The 18,300-nt window shown below is 37.2% G+C and overlaps 1 protein-coding gene across 2 annotated transcripts in view; it reads left to right on the forward strand.

Annotated features, from left to right (window-relative positions):
• Swt1 (Swt1 RNA endoribonuclease) overlaps positions 1 to 18,300 on the forward strand; it is a 118,564-nt gene that overhangs the window by 91,091 nt on the left and 9,173 nt on the right. For both annotated transcript variants that reach the window (XM_083135544.1, XM_083135543.1), the window contains exons 12-14: positions 5,397 to 5,518; positions 14,638 to 14,778; positions 16,557 to 16,718. In XM_083135544.1, the coding sequence (XP_082991670.1) occupies positions 5,397 to 5,518; positions 14,638 to 14,778; positions 16,557 to 16,718 (425 nt within the window). The remainder of the gene's footprint in view (positions 1 to 5,396; positions 5,519 to 14,637; positions 14,779 to 16,556; positions 16,719 to 18,300) is intronic.

Genomic DNA, 18,300 nt, shown 5'->3' on the forward strand with positions numbered 1-18,300 from the left:
TGGACTTCCTTCATAACGTGATATGAACTTAACTTGTCGAAGAATGTGTGTTACCTTCGAAAGGTTCATACATCTCAGCTCACTAATGTAAGTGAAAAAGACTTAGATTGTTACAAGTTTTATTTTGTGTTTTGGTAAATGCCATAATTTGATAATTTCCCAGTGACCTGGAAAGTCGAGGAAGTCATTTTAGTTGAGGGGTCATTCATTCCACATCAAATCAACTCAAAAAAACTAAGATTTCGTCACTCACCATCTCAGATTTCGATGAAATTTGGTATACACCCTTCCTTTATGGTTGAAAGAAACCCCCTACATTTTTTTCACTATCTCAAACGGTTTTCATTTTACAGCACTTTGAAATGTCATTAAGTCAGTGTTGTCTGTCACTCTTGAGACCCTCGACACAAGATATCCTTGCTGACATTTTATTTCTTATCTCCTTAACCAACGATCAGATCTCTTTGAAATTTTACACACAGTTCAATGAAATAATGAGGATTTCAGAAAAAAATACATCAGCACTCAAAAAATTTTACAAAAGCCTATAAAAAGACTAATAATGGACTTGTAGCCTAATTTTTGTGGTGGGAAACTAGGTTGCGAGAACCTGAATTTTCAGCATGTGGGCTTGGTGGAACCAGAAGTTTTTGATGTTCTCTTTCTCTACAGGGGTGTAAGGGGTTACCTTCCACGTAGTACACCCAAATGTCAACCTCACTTCCACATAGTACACCCTGGACTGAAGACTAACGAGGCTCTGGCGACTGGCCCCATGGCCACAATAATTTTGTTTGTATTGTCCTGTTCTTTTGTCCTTATGTGTGCTGAGTGCCCCTTTACAGCCTCAGCTTTTAACGAAAGTCAGAACATTTTAATATTTTATGATTTTAGTTCTGCAACGATAGAGTTGTTATTTGTAACGATAAGGGGCTGGACCCTGTATAATGTGACGGGTGCAAAATAGCCTTAGTGCTGACGCACCCACAATTTTAAATTCAAATTCTTTCTCTACAAAGAATGATGTTTGTGTTTTTTTACTCCTCCTAACAAAAATTTAACGTTTTTTGGACATTGCATAAAATTTCAGGGTCAATCTTTAACCAAATGGTCCACCACTGATTGCTCGACCATTTTTAAAAATTTCCATTTGTTTGTCGTCGTAACCCCTATACAAGGGTAGTTCAAAACAGATATTATTTTTCTAAAACTAGACTTCATTTGAAAATGACTGCCATTTTTGTTTCATGACTTGCAACATTTTGGCCTTTGCAGACAGCTGCGATAATTATGATAACTCAGCTAAGAAAATTATAGAAATCATTTCCGAACTTTTGTTCAGCACTCACGTTAAGAGATTTAGCCGAGTTATTAATTAGAAAGACATTTGTTAGTGGCTGGAAGTTGCGAGAAAATAATCTCTTGTTTATTGCAAGGTAAAGGCAAATCCATAAGCAATTGGAGCAGTTTGTCAGTATTACAACCCATCATGGAAGTACAGCACCACATTTCAACCTAGTGGCAGAAAATTGAACTTTTTTTTTATCGCCATCCTTTTCCCCATGGTCTGCATAGTGGATTCACCAAATTTTCGAGTTCTACGATGCCTCAAACAGGCTACAGAGGGCTCTGAGTTGGGTAACTTTAATTCTGGCCACCCCGTATATACAAACTTAGTGACAATGAAGTTCGACCAGTCACAAATATAGGAGTGTGTTGTGAAAGAAGAACACATTCATATGCTGAACATATTTTATTCAGCAGGCTACATGGAACAAAGGAAAATATAAATTTCCGCTGCAACGCAGCAATGTATGGTGTCCACACAAAATAAAACATTTTCGTCCATCTACACGTGACATTGAAGTTCGACCACTGTTAGAGGGGATCCTGTTTACCATGGTGTGACGCCGCCCCGTCGGCGAATAACTGTGGCAATGCGTCGGGGCATGCTGCGGACGAGTCGTTCAAAGTATTCCACATCGATGCGGTGCCATTCCTCCTGCAGGCAGGCGATAAGAGCAGCCACTGTCGATGGTCCCCTCTGTTGCACACGTCGCTTAAGAACACGCCACACATTCTCAATGGGCGAGAGGTCGGGACTCGATGGTGGCCATGGCAGAGTTCGCACGTGATGGCGAGTCAACCATTCTCTTGTCAGCAGCGCTGTATGAGGCCTGGCATTGTCGTGTTGAAAGATGAGACGCCGCCTGTGGAACAGGTGCCTTCGCACTGTGGGAAGATGCCGCTCCAGTATGTGTGTATAGGCGTGTGCATTCACAATGCCCTCACAGACGTGTGGTGGGCCAACCCCAGATGCTGTCATGCATCCCCATACCATCACTGATGCAGGTTTCTGTACCTGACGTGCATAACATTTTGCTTCATTCTGTTCCTCCTTCCGACAAATGACTGTTTTCCGTATTTTCCCGTACACAACATTGAAAATGGATTCGTCCCTCCACAAAACCCTGTTCCACTGCCGAAATGTCCATCCCCGGTACATTCGTGCCCACCATAGTTGATTGCCTTTGTTCAACATGGAAAGGAAGGGTTTACATTTCGCCTTGTACACTCGGTAACCGCATCGCTGTAGGTAACGGCGAATGGTTCTGGTTGACACTTCAATGTGAAAGCGTTCTCGAGTCCACAGTCGTAATTCGGCCACAGAAACATGATTGTTGGTCTGGATATAGCGCCTAAATATCCGTAGGTCACGCACGCTCAGCAGGCGTTTTCGACCGGTGGCCTTACCTGGCTCTGTAGTACCCGTATTTTGGTGGTGTTTGATGATGCAGTGGACGGTTGGCTTGGGTAAGTTCAGTTGGCGCCCTATTTCCCGTTCACTGAGTCCATCCCGTTGCAACTCCACCACTCTTCTCCTCACGGTGTTGTCAATAGGTATGCCCCTGGCCATGGTGATGATGCACTGCGGTTCCTCGGTGCACAGCACGCGCTTATATACGGCGGACTCCCTTATCGTGTCCGTGACGTCATGCTTCCGTCAAATGCGCCACTATCTGGAATTTTCCGTATGGGTCTGGTGCCTGGTCGAAGTTCAATGTCATGCGTATAGTTCCCCGTTTTCGTTCTTTACGTGACCTTGGGTGCAACATGCTGGGATCACGATTCTTGCCTGCTCACACGCCTCCTCTTACACACATGCGTCACTTCTGCGGGTCACCCATTCCACCGCCTATGCCTCTGTGCATTTAATCACGTCGAACTTCATTGTCACCAAGGTTGTACTATACATTGATTTCCCTTCAAGATTGAATATCAGTCAGTTTTAACCCTAAATTTCAGCCATTTGCATTAGGTATGGTGGAAAAAGGTACAGAACATAAAATGTAGTCTGAAATGTACTGAAAACAATGTTTTTTTGCCCCAGATTTCTATAATTTTTCTTAGCTGAGTTATAATTATCACAAATGTCTGCAAAGGCCAAAAATGTTGCAAGTCATGAAACAAAAATGGCCGTCATTTTCAAACTAAGTCTAGTTTTAATAAAATAATGCCTGTTTTGAACTACCCTTGTACAGGGGTTATGACGACAAACAAATGAATTTTTTAAAAAATGGTTGAGCAATGAGTGGTGACCCTGAAATTTTACGCTATGTCCAAAAAACGTGCATGTCTTTGCAATGATTTTGAACATCAAAAACTTCTGGTTCCACCAAGCCCACATGCTGAAAATTCAGGTTTTTGCAACCTAGTTTCCCACCACAAACATTAGGTTACAAGTCCATTATTAGTCTTTTTATAGGCTTTTGTAAAAAAATTTGAGTGCTGATGTATTTTTTTCTGAAATCCTCATTATTTCATTGAACTTTGTGTAAAATTTCAGAGAGATCTGATCGTTGGTTAAGGAGATAAGAAATAAAATGTCAGCAAGGATATTTTGTGTCGAGGGTCTCAAGAATGACAGACAACACTGATTTAATGACATTTCAAAGTGCTGTAAAATGAAAACCGTTTGAGATAGTGCTAAAAATGTAGGGGGTTTCTTTCAGCCATAAAGGGTGTATACCAAATTTCATCGAAATTGGAGTTGGTGGGTGGCATGACCTCGTTGAAATGGCATGGAATGACCCTGAGATAAGATCAGGAAAATTAAACATTTTCTTTGCCAGGAACTTTTTCTTTCAAAAATTGGGTCTTTTTGTCAGTAATTTTTCCCAAAATTCTGCCCAATTTTCCCACTTTTCTGCCAAATATACATAAAATCATGTCTTCATTGTGCTTTTAAACTAGTAATTTCTAGGTCATGAGGTAATTTATTTTATTTTACTTTGCCTATTGCTGTTTGTAACATTTTCATACATTGGAAATTATTATTGACTATGTTCTTTTGCATGATACTTAATGTTATGATTCCTAAGTGAGGGGTACTTGCATATTTTATCTCTACAAAAATTGCGCCACTTCACTCAATAACGCAAAAAGTTTCTTGTGTGACAAATACCGATGTTCTCTCACATGATGGTAAGTGTGCAATCAATCTACCCTCAGAACCCAGCCACTTTCCTTGGTGCTGCAAAATGTACTAATAGAAGGTGAATAGTTGTGGAAAATGTCCATTTGCACATGGTTTCATGTAGCTGTCAGAATTATTCATTGTGTAACAAGCACTGTAATTTTTTGGCGATAAAATTTTGGAAAACTTGCATGTTATACACGTGTAAACATGGTACAGTTTATTTCTTAACCCTAATACAGAAGAATTTATGTAATGTATTTGGTTTACAAATCATAAAAATGTGTTGAAATTCAAACAAAAAAAGGGGTCACAGTTTGCATTTTACGCCAAATTTTTGTTATATTTTGTTATTTTAGATGGCTGAAAAACATGTTTATGTATATGGAGTGCAGTGACAAGTTTCTAAACATTTTTTGTGCAACAATTACGTAACGTTTTTCAGTGTTAATGTATTTGCAAAAAATCAAAATCTCTACATATCATTTTCTCCACCCATCTGGTTCTTTGGAGGGAGGGGGAAGATGATATGGATTTCATATAGAAATGTTTAATTTTTCATCATTACTTTGAACAGTGTTGAATTTTTGATTAACATGCAAAGTTGAACATAACAACACTTAGCTAGTGTGCTAAATAATTATAAAATGCCCTAGTGAAAAAACTGGCATGATACAATCAAATGTCAGACAGGCACCTGTAAATGCCTGAAATTGGCCCACTGTTTTGCACTGTAAAATACAATACATGGTCAGAGAGATAAGTACAGAGCATGTACGTGCGATTGTATTTTGGATAAATATAGTATATGTAAAAGGTATACAGACATATTATGGGTGCAAGCACATTTCAATGCATTGCTATTGTGCAACTGTTTGTACATTGTTGCATTGACACAAATTGTTGTAATTGGTTTTAGGAGCTGCTTCAAGATTGTGAAACCCAACTAGAGATGGCAACAAGGTCTTGTCGGGAGAATATGGACACATCATCAGTTTTGGCTGTCTTCCAGCAAGTATACAATGTGCTCCACAACTGTAGGTTAGTTTTTGCAATACTAAGATAATCTTAACCCTTATCCGGGCAAGCAATTTCTGTAACGTTATGACGTTTTTTAAGCCCTCTAGGCGTAATATACAAATATTACACGTCACATTGCTTCGGTAAAACACAAACACAACCTGGGATAAAGAAATAAGAAACTACTTACAATTTTTCGATTTCAGGCTTCAGTCATCTTATTTCAGTAGTGGTGATGATAATTTTTCACCTCATTCTTTATTGATATTTTTTCTTTCCAGGATCGAATACAAGTTGACATAATTTCTACAAAGTTTTATATTAACAAATTTGAATAGTTTGGTACAATATTGTCTGATTTTAACTTACTATTGAATAATTTGAAATAAAATAGGTTTTAAAAAAATCACTACTATGTTGGGATAAGTTTGCTATGGTGAACAATAGATGGCTCTGGACTTATGAGTATTTTTCTAACATTTTTCTTTATTGTTTCTGAATGTTTTACTGTGGTGGAAATGAGTTAATATCTTGATCTTCTTTACAGAATTTAGAATTTTATTTGAAATTGAGAAGATAATCCACATGTAGGAAGATAACAAAGTTTAATTTCTAATTGCCATAAAGAAAAATGTATGTAATTTCCTTTTATAGAAGTAATAAGAAAGCTAAATTTTTCTTGCCTAATGGCTTTCATATCAATATCATGATGATATTGATATAACGTGTCAGGGCAAGCAGTGTCTTTTGGACACTGCATTGTTTTAAATGAATTTTGCCCTTCTAATGCGAGATTTTTATGTTTCATTGCTGTGGAAACAAGCGAGTGACATGATATTTAAGAGTCCGACAGACACTGCTTGCCCGTTCATGTGAGTGAAATGGAAAATATTTTTTTAAGCCTGACCTTCTTTATCAAACAAAATCAAATATTGTGAAATGAGAAAAAAAGGAGAAACACACAGTCCAAAAATATGTTCGCAGGAAGTATCGTGTGGAGTATGTGACAAAAAATATAAGCAACAGTGTCTGATAGACACAGGTTGCCCGGTTAAAGGTTAACAACCAGAGGCAAGGCATCTGGTCATCGGGAGATGTGGCGATAACAAAGCAAAATAATAAAAATTATGCATTTTAAATATTTTAGAGAAGAAGTAAAAAATAAGTCAGAATATTCGGATATTTGAGCGAAATTACTCAAGTGACATCATTAAACAGCTAGAAATATGCAAGAGGTTCGTAAGACTTTAGCACATCGAAAGGAGAGCCCAGTTCTACCTCTTGTGCCCAACTGTCCTGCTGTGTTTTCTGTTGAGTGTTGAGAATTCTGTGAATCCAAAGTCAGTCTACTGCTAGTTTTCTCCGCTCTTGAATGTGTTTCCTTCATAGTATTTCTCCTTTTAATTTTTTGGATCCTGCTGTTCAAATCAGACAAGTCTTTTTCCTAGCACATCTTATCTTATCTTTGGTGGTCAAAAATATCAGAATTCTGGAATATGAATCGCATGATATACGAGGGTCACTATTTATATTTTGAGCCTAACAATGAAAAAAACAGGAATTTGGCATTGAAAACTGCTTTATTGTTTTTCGAAGTATTCTCCTTTATGGTCAATACACTTTTGCATTCGTTCGAACCATTTGTCAAAGCAGTTTTTCCAATCTTCTTGAGACACCTCCATAGTATGGTTTTTGAATGCATCAACGGCGTCGTCCGCCAACGAAAATCGTTGTCCACGCAATTTATTCTTGACATTCGGGAACAAGAAGAAGTCATTGGGTGCCAAATCAGGACTGTATGGCGGATGACCCATCAATTCGATTTTTTGACTGTTCACAAAGTCGGTTGTTAGACGAGATGTGTGACAGCTGGCATTGCCTTGATGAAGAATGATCCGACGGTGTTTGTTTGTTTTCCGTATTTGACCGAAGACCTCTGGCAAACAAATTGTTGTGTACCATTCAGAGTTGACCGTTCTACGTTCCTCTAAAGGCACAGTTGCCACATGACCAGTTTTCCCAAAAAAACAGGCGACCATTTGTTTCGATGTGCTTCGAGCGCGAACAACTTTTGTTGGATTGGGTTCATCTTGAAACACCCATACAGTCGACTGCTGTTTACGTTCCGGCTCATATGCATATATCCATGATTCATCACCTGTTACAATCTTATATACGTCTTTTGAAGCACCACGATTGTATTTATTGAGCATTTGTTTGCACCAATTGACGCGAGCGTCTTTTTGAGTTTTTGTCAAATTGTGTGGGATCCAACGAGAACATACCTTTCTCACAGCCAAATGATCATGTAATATTGTATATATGCTGGTGGAACTAATGCCTATGGTTGCCTCAATCTCACAGTATGTCACATGACGATCTTGCAGTATTAGGTTTTGCACAGCATCAATGTTTTCTTGAACAACAACTGATTTTGGACGACCTTCGCGAATCTCTTCGGTGAGCGAATGGCGGCCACGATTAAATTCGTTATACCAGCGTTTCACAGTGGCAAAGGATGGGGCTTCATTGCCAAATGTGGAAGTAAGTTGATCGATGCACTCTTGTCTTGATAATCCACGTCGGAAATCATAAAAAATCATCGCACAAAAATGTTCACAAGTTAATTCCATTTTATTGTTGTCGCGCAATCTCCAAGGCAACATAAACAACACAAATGAAGCTATTGACAAAACATTTGAAGTACGTTATGGTCAATAATGTGAGACGATTCCGTGCAAACGTCAAATTGCGCCTAACTTCAATCAGTGTTGCCAAGGCTCAAAATATAAATAGTGACCCTCGTATTAGCATAAATACACTGAAAATGTATTATTTATGCTAAGAGAACTAAACCTAGCTAGCCTAACCTAACAACTTAGGCAAGATGCTCTAGTGTTGTGCGATAAGGGAGATATGAGGTAGTCCGTATAATACTAAAGTACCCCCCTCCCCACCTGTTGAAAGATTGACCCTGACATTTGGCAAGCCTTGTGATGACTACGTAAAAATGTCACGCTTTGTAACTGCTAACAACATTATGTAATCTAAAATATAGAGCTATTGCCATTTGCATTAGTTGCTCCACATTTGGAATCCAAATTTTTGCATTCTTCCATCACTGTAAGGACACCTTTAGATTTAGCTTGCATGATATTTTAAATGATGTATCATTAGTTTATAGTAAATGTGTGTAAATATGGTTCTGTTTCATTATTGGATACATAGGTTGAAACTAAGTTAATCATAGGTTTTTCGTGCCATAGGACTCAAACTTTTTTATATATATATATTCATTTCCCAGAAATTAAAAAAAAAAAATCACCTTGCAGCTCCTTCAAAACATTTGGAGGGGGAGGGGGGTTACCACCCCTGTCTTAACCCATATATATGACACTGGGGGACCTGGTTTCGAATCCCATGCTGGGAATGGGTGTTCTTTGTGAGTGTTCTATCAAAATTTCATCATATCATCACTCATCCTCATATTCGTTATTAGCCAAAAGTAGCAGAAATGCAAAGTAAAATAATCAATCATGCATTACCTAATGTGAATAAAACTCGAGGATAAACACGAGTGAGTCAATAAAGAATGATAATGAGTAGGGAGACAAATTTATGGTAAATAAAAACTGAGGAGAGCGGTAAATAAAATGTTAGATCAGCGGTATATACCAGCGGTGGAAAAAAAATTGGCACACACTTTTTCATTATGAGAGAAAACAACATACAAAAGAGCTATAAATTGATAAACTACTTCATTTTTATATACTGTACACATACACAAGTACTTAGCTGTCCAACCAAAAAGAAAACATCAACACAAAATCACTAACTAACTAACTAACTCTCTAGCCTTCTTAAACCCGAAGGGTCATGGCTGCAGCAACACAGGCCTTCCATCTTTCCCTATCTTGAGCAAGATCTATATATTCTTTTCCATCCCTACCGATTTCCTTTAGGTCCATCTCAACGTTGTCCCTCCATCTTCGTCTTGGCCTTCCTACAGGTCTCTTACCATCAGGTTTCCCAACAAGAATCCTGTAAACTCCTCTTTCCTCTCCCATTCGTGCCACATGGCCTGCCCACCTAAGTCTTCTTGATTTAATTATTCTAATAATATCTGGACATGAATACAAATTATGTAGTTCTAAATTATGTAACCTTCTCCACTCACCTGTCTCCTCATCCCTTTTGTCCAAAGATTTTCCTAAGGATCTTATTTTCAAATACTCTCAATTTATGTTCCTCTTTCAATGTAAGGGACCAAGTTTCACATCCATATAATACTACAGGCAAAATTACTGTTTTGTATATTTTAACTTTTAGTTTCTTAGATATTAAACGGGAAGACTAAAGTTTATGAAGAGAGAAGTAACATGCATTTCCTGAATTAAGCCTACTTTTTATTTCCTCTTTAATATCATTTTCATTTGTTAATATTACTCCTAAGTATTTGAATTTGGAAACTGGTTCAAACGAGTTGTTATCAATAATTAGATTTTGATTATTACCTAACACTTGGTTTCGGCCTGTAAGCATATATTTAGTTTTCTCTTTGTTAACTTCCAAACCTATCTCTTTAGCAGTTTTGAAAAATATTTTAGCATTATTCTTAATTGTATTCACATCATCCCCCAGTAAGTCTACATCATCTGCATATGCTAACAACTGAGTCACACCATTTAATTTTAGTCCTTCTTTAGTTTCTTTTACCTTCCGAACAGCATATTCTAAGGCAAAATTAAAGAGCAATGGAGATAATGCATCTCCTTGTTTTAACCCATCATGAATTGTAAATTTGTCAGACATATTAATACCAACACGAATTTTACTTTGTTTCACTGGTGCATACTTTTATCATACTAACAAGCTTCTTAGGTATTCCAAACTCTACTAATATATTATATAGTTTATCTCTTTTGACCGAATCATATGCTTTTTTGAAATCAATGAATAGCTGATGGACATTTTGATTATATTCCCACTTTTTTTCAAGTGTCTGTCTGATGTGAAAAATTTGATCTGTAATTGATCTGTTACGTTTAAATCCACATTGATAATCACCTATAATTTCATTAGCATATGGGGTTAGTCTTGTTAAAAGAATGTTAGATAATATTTTATATGTTGTTGAGAGTAGAGAAATTCCACGGTAATTATTGCAGTTCATTTTATCACCTTTTTTAAACACTGGAACAATTATGGATTCTTTCCACTGTTGAGGGATTTCTTCTTTATTCCATATTAAACAAATTAATTGATGAATTTGACATATTAACGAATTTCCACCATATTTAATTAACTCAGCTGGTATTAAATCAATGCCAGGTGCTTTGTTATTCTTTAGCCTTTTAATAGCATCTTTAACTTCAGTCAAGTTAGGTTCTGGAACTAAAGGTTCTGCTGTGTGTACTTCATTTACTTCTGATTTATCTCCTACATGGACATTTAAAAGGTCATTAAAGTAGTTCTTCCATCTATTTAGAATATCACTTGGGTCAGCTAGAAAATCACCGTCTTGATCTTTTATCAAGTTTACTTTAGGCTGCCACCCCTTTCTAAACTCATTTACACCTTTATATAAATCTCTGATATTTTTATTTTTGCTGTTTGTTTCAATTTCGTTAATTTTGGATTTCAAGTAATCTCTTTTTTTACTTCTAAATGTGCGGTTAACTTCTCGCTTTATTCTATTATAATTGTTTAGATTTGTATCATCAGAGTTATTTAACCACCTAAGTCTAGCCTGATTTCTTATTTCTATTAGATTATGACATTCATTATCAAACCATGGCTTACTTTTTCTCGGTTTATGGTATCCTATACTTTCTTTAGCTGCTGATTCTATTGCATTAGGTATGTGCTCCCAATTCTTATTTACGTCTGTTTCATTTATATTTTCATCATCACTTAAATCCTGCAAAACATCAAATCTATTTGACAGTTTAATTTGGTAATCTTTCTTAATTCTTTCATCAGTAAACTTTCCTGTATCAAATTTTAGAACTTTTAGATTTTGTTGCTTATGATTTATCACTGAGAGTCTTTCTCTTAATTTAGCAATTACTAAATAATGGTCACTGGCACAGTCAGCACCTCTATGTGTACGAACGTCAATTATACTAGTATGTCTTCTCTTATCAATGAGAATATGATCTATCTGATTATGAGTTTTACCATCTGGAGAAGACCAGGTATATTTATGGATATCTTTATGTTTAAAAGTGGTACTTTTCACAATTAAATTCTTTGAGGTTGCAAAAGTAATCAATCTTATACCATTATCATTACTTAATTCATGAAGACTTCCTGTACCAATCGTGGGTTTAAATGTCTCTTCTTTGCCAATCTGTGCATTACAGTCACCTAACAGAATTTTCATATCATACTGAGAAAATTTATCAAAGACCTGTTCTAACTGTATAAAAATCATCTTTAGTATTATCATCTTTATCTTCCGTTGGTGCATGTATGTTTATTAAAATAACTTTACACCACCTACCCTGTAAAACTGCATATGATATCCTATCATTAATAAATTCTACTGTTTTAAGAGCCGAGATAATTCTATTATTTATGAAAAAGCCTGTTCCAAAATTATGATTTTCAGTACCACCATAGAAAAAAGTATAATTTTTAGTTTTACAATTCCCTTCTCCTGGCCACCTAACTTCCTGGACAGCTACTACATCTAATTTATACTTAACTATTTCATTAACTGTACACTGAAATGCCCCAGGCCGTTAAAGGCTCAAAACATTCCAGGTGCCTAATTTAATATCCTTATTCCTAATGTAGATCTTATCCTTAGTCCAGAGACCTCCCAAAGTAGTCCCCACCCGGAGATCCGAACGGGGGACTATTTTACCTCCGGAATATTTTACATTGGGAACATCCATGGCCTTATATTGTTGTTTCTTGACATGTCTTTTTACAGTGCAGAGTTGTCAGCTCTACGCCTAACCCCCAATATGAATGGAGGAACTACTACACAAGACAAACACAAACACATTAGACAGCTCAATTACTACACAAGACGAACACAAACACATTAGACAGCACAACTACTACACAAGACACACACAAACACATCATTATATTTTCTAGCCTCACAAATGATAATGAATTAACATGTAGGACTAGGGTTGCGAGCAATAAAATTGCCCAAGCATGCTGATTTTCGCACCGTATTGCAATGATTAATTGATTGGAATTTGTATTAAGGCGCACTATGTGCATGGGCTAATCGGGACGTGAGCTACAGATTATAGTGGAATCCGAACAACCTAATGAAATGTTACCTCCACTGGAGATCAAACCTGAGACCCCTTGATATCAAGGCAACAGTTTTATCGGAGCTGGGAGCCAAATTTTAATACGAGGGTTGGGCAGCAAGTCACGGCAACCCAGCGACAATTCGACAATCGAAGGATGCATCAAAAAATTGGTATATACAACTGAAAGAGCATCCATTACTGACACCCTGCTGGCAGGAATCATGACAGAAAACCCAATCAACCCTGTGACATACACATGTATTAATGTACAAGTTACAAAAAATCACTTCATTTCTAAATTGCATATCTCAAGCGATTTATTCATTGTATGTATTCAAAGGATATCCTTGCTGTCCAACAAATAAAATAATCATTACTGCACATACACAAACACATGTTGAAATTTGCATGATGATAAACAAAATTCATTCATGACTGAACACAAATGACACCATTGTTTCCCTCGATGTGCGGGAACAGACTAATCTTATCGCTGCTACAGCTAGCAAGTTCAATGAAACTGGAAGTTGAGTAGACATTCGGGAGGAGAAAGGAATGCAGCTTGACAGGGAGTGAAGTTTTCGAACTGAGATTATGTGCATGGGAAATCCCAATTTGGAGCGTCTTCCTGATGTGATCGAAGATAAAACGTTCTTCAGCTGCAAGTGGTAGGAAACTTAGGCAAACATTTCGTTACAAATCGACAGTTTGCGCGCACAACCTCGATTGCCGGTTTTTGCATGTTTTCTACTTAATTTGATGATATTTCACGGTTATTTCGCGAAAAAGCGTTCATTTCGTGGAAAGCACTCACTTCGCATTACTTCGCGAATAAAACTCATGCATATTTCATCATTCTGGGTGTAGTTACGTGCAGAATGTTCAAAATTGCATCCTTTTTTTCACATTTCGCGATTTCGCGCATCGCGAAAATTCAATGTCCCTAATAATGAGTCTGTAGCTCAATGTTAAACATTATTATTTTAAACACATGGATGTGTACAGATTTGTACATGGAAAATGTAAAGGGGTTAGTGCATGCATCTACCAACAGTGGATCACTGACTAAAAAGCAGACGCAAGTTGCCTCCAGGCTGCAGTCTTCCTCAAGATGAGTTTGTACAGGAAGTGCAATATTTAACCTTGAATTTTTTTTTTGTCTGAAGAAATCTGTCGTGGAAGCTTACATTTTGCTGGTTTAAGTGAATAACGAAGATATTTTCTCTCAGATATCCCAAAGGTCATTGCTGGATATGCTACTGAGCTGTAGACAGCTAACTTTACTCTCACCTTTATTGATTGCAATGCAGAGATGTGTCCAAAGCCAATTTTAAGTATTTGATGTGGGAGGAGTCCAGTTCAAACCCAATGTCCCTCTTGAAGTTTCCCTCTTCCCAGTTGATTATTGCTTATTTGATGATGTGGTCCCAGTGATTGGATGGCTTGTTGATGATGATGTGAAGTCACTTCTAATGTACTCATGGGTAGAATGTTCTGCTAACCCTGATTTTTCGAGATGAACATTATTGATGCAGCTGGCATGTTATTTGCAACATTGTCCTGTTGTCCTCCAGTTTGTCTGAAGTAGGCTTTTTTGGATTCCGTATTCTGCATCTGATTTTCATGAAATCCAAATAACGTGGCTGATATCCCAAGATAATCTCATCAGGAATATGTTAATCACACAATATTGAACTATGGCTGAGATGAAAATTTATTTCCACTATCCCTTTGCACCTTGATTGCATGATGAAGGAACCTTATCTTCTACTTTTCATTGAGCATGCAAATGCATTATTTTCTTGTTTTCCACCTTCAGTTGAAGTGAGCACAACTGATAATATGCAAATTTATTTTCAGCTGCAGTGTGTATGATGCTCTTGGTTTAAACCATAACTACGTATATGACAGGCAGAGGGAACCAGTAGATCTGAAAGTGGTGCGTACTTTACTTCCATCCTATAATGAAAGGGCTCTAAATCTGATGAAATGCATTGAAAGGTAAGTCCACTATCAAAAACCAAAAACTATTTTAGGATAATGCAAAACAATGCTAGGACTTAACTAAGCAGTAAAGCTAAACTAGCACACCTTGCCTCTTGAAAACTAGGTGAAAGGTTTCTCTGATCTTTCCATGCAGGACTAACATAAGAGCATGGGTATGCAGGCTTCCGTTGCCCAGGATGGGGGCAGGTAAGATGCCTTTGCAAAGAATGGATAATCGAGAGACTAAAGACCTTCCTGATGGCATAGTGGTAACGTCTTCACCTTGTAATCAAGGGGCCCTGTGTTCAATACCTATAGCCTGACAAGTTAAGTCCCGATATGCGCAGATCGCTGCGGAGCACTTCGTATTACGTCATCCTCCCCACCACTCTTCTACTCACTGGTCTGGCGTTGAGAGTACCAGTGGTGCCAACTCAGCAAAATTAAGCTAAAACAAATATGACGATTTTCATGGTACAGTGGCTCTCAGCGACAGACAAACCTGCAAACGAAACTGAAATCGATGCGGAGAATAGAGTGAAAGCATTGTGAACAATGAACAAAAGGAAATTGTACTTAAAAATTCAAAGTGTACCTTATGTGAAACAGTATGCGATTGACACGAAATTTAGAAACGCGGGGCACACCATAATACGACTTCCGCCTTACCACGCAGACTTAAATCCCATTGAACTTGTGTGCGGGGAAATCAAGGGTAAGGCAAGGGAATTCATTTCGGATTCACTGGACGCAAAGAAAGAATTGCTGGGAAAATTATTTAGGGAATATTCTGTACAGAAATTGATTAAATGTTGTGAACACGTGAAAAAAATTGAAGATTCTTACTTTGAAAGAGATGGACTTATGGACGAGCGTGTAGATGAACTGATAATTAGACTTGGTGAAGCCGATTCAGATACGGACACAGATTCATCGGTAGACACAGACTCGGATGAGTGGGAGAGTGAAACTGAAGAAGGAGAACTGGAAAACATTTAGAAGGTGAGCTCAGTTCTATCGTTTATATATTTTTCATTTTTCTATCGTTTTATTTCATACATTTCTTATGCTGGTAAGAAATATCCCTAATATAATTTAATTCATTTAAGGTTTAAAGGGAAAATATCAAAATGTACTTAGAATTTAGCGTAATCAATAGGTAGCGTAGGTGAGGGGATACTAATTCATGCCTTTCACATTCAAATTTCATTGAAAATTCTCAGACGATTGCTCTCCCTCCAGGTTTGCAACACTGCGAACGAACGTCGCCGCAGACAATGGGGTGGGGAAATGTGATGCGAGGTGCGCAAACAATGGATTGCAGCGTCTTGTTTTTTAACTTGTCAAGTTATAGTGGTTCATATTCTACTTTTACGTCCAGTCCCAATTAGTCTATCTATGTATAAAATTGGACTTAAAACAAAAACTCAAAACATTGAGAGACTATGCACTACCTAGATTCTGTTGATATGTATATATTTAAGAAAATATCACTCTGCTAGTATCAAGAAGTTCTGCTATAAAATATTTTTAGATTCATTTATTAAGTTGTTTCATGTTTAAAAAGTTATTTGTCTGTCTCATACTTTGTCACACAATTAAGTTTTCCAAGACTTTGCATAACAGTTTGTAGAAAGTGGTGTTGCAAAATATTGGGAAATGCACCTCACACATTTCATAATTCCATCAAAAATGAATTATGCACGTTCCCAAACATTATATATCAATATAAATGCATTCTGTCTCATTACATTGCTTTCTTGTATGTATTCTTTCATGATTATTATTTTCAGTGTCTTGCAAACTCCGGCAAATTTGCTGAGTGTAGACTCTGAATCAATTATTGGGCTCTATAATGCACTTGGGCAGTTTGACCATGATGAAATTCATTTGGATGTGGAGGAAATGATATCCCCAGAACTGCTTTTAGCATTCTGTACAAATACGGAGACGAGGTAAGCTACAACAGTTTCAGGAAAATACCCAGTGACATTTCCATCAGTTTTTGTTTTTTTCCAGACACAGTTATTTGAAGTTGAACTTGCTTTCGGGAAGATGTTGAAGAAAGAGAACTTGAATATAAGAGTGTTGAGCCATAGAGTGGAAACCCTGCCTTATGTGCAATACAAAAGAAATGTTCAAATGACACTCTGGAAAACTACCTGTAAACCTCGACTGAGTTCATTTTGCTTCTCGTGTGTTGCTTGTCATTCTTCTTTTGTATTTTCACCTAATGTCTTGTTTCTTGCGAATGTGCTGAAAAAGTAGCAAACTTGTGAAGGCTGCTCGCTATAAATACATACAGGAAAACATCGTTAATACAATATTGTATAATATGAAGTACGATTGGGGCAATATGAAATTTTGCCTGATACCGATAAAGTACCGATATAAAATTTACCGATCCCGATAACGATATTCTACCGATCCTATATAAAATTCCAAATAGGCCTTGAAGAACCTGAATGGATCATTGACCTTCTTATTGAATGTATGTTACCAGATGGCTACATTGCAAAAGAAGTTGTATATTTAGACATTTACTTTTTTAAAAGTAGGACATGGAGATTATCCATAAAAATTATAACAAAATGGCAGAATTTTGCACTAAATTATAAGATATTTATAGATATTTTGGATTGGTAAAATTATCGATATTTTACCGATACTCTGATATGCCTATATTGGCTGATGCCGATAGAGTACCAATTAATCTGTCCAATCCCTAATATGAAGTACCCTTCAATCCAAAGTTCTTTTCATTCTCCATCGAATATGATAGGATTTTTAATGCATTTCAATACAGATAAATCAAAGTGCTGATTCACTTAATTCAAAGTAGACAACTGCAGAAACCAAGACGACGAGGTTAAGGTGGAGAGAGCTTGGATGTTATTTTAATTTGACCTTGACTTGTTTTCTTGTCCTAAGTGCTGCCTGACAACCAGGCTGCCTAGACTTGCGTCCTTTGTTAATGTGTATGTCAGCTTGAGTACTTTCATCACTGAAGGCAGCTATTCGGAAACATTCGTCAGTGCCACGTGAGAAATACAAGGCATGATCACAGGTTGCAAAATACAGACACGTGGCACCTGGAAATCTTGCCCATTGGTTTTGAGTTTCACCAGTTTCGCTTGGAGTGGGCAGCTCTTGGCCTTGTAGCTGACAGCTTTAATTCAAAACGTTCTTTAATCACTTCACAGGAAAATAATACTGTTAAAGGTAGTCAAAGCCATAAGTCAATGACAGATGGCCAGCCCATAAATTAACATAGTAGTAAATAATGATGTCTAAACTTTCAAGCCCAGGAGGAGTTCTGAGAAAAAAAGGGGGGGAGAGGATGGCTCTCACCCCACAAGACAATAACAATTTCAACAGCATGAGTGGGACAGATCACATTATTTAAAGCTGTTCTATTTGGTCATGTTTTAAATTGCTGAAAATGTCTCTTAATGCATGGTCCTCTTCTTCAACATCAGAATAGCAGGGTATGATCATTTCCAAGCATAAAAACCAATCCTCTTCATCTCTGTTGTG

Source organism: Lepisma saccharinum, chromosome 14 (genome assembly GCF_977018435.1).
Source record: "Lepisma saccharinum chromosome 14, izLepSacc3.1, whole genome shotgun sequence".
Lineage (NCBI taxonomy): Eukaryota > Metazoa > Arthropoda > Insecta > Zygentoma > Lepismatidae > Lepisma > Lepisma saccharinum.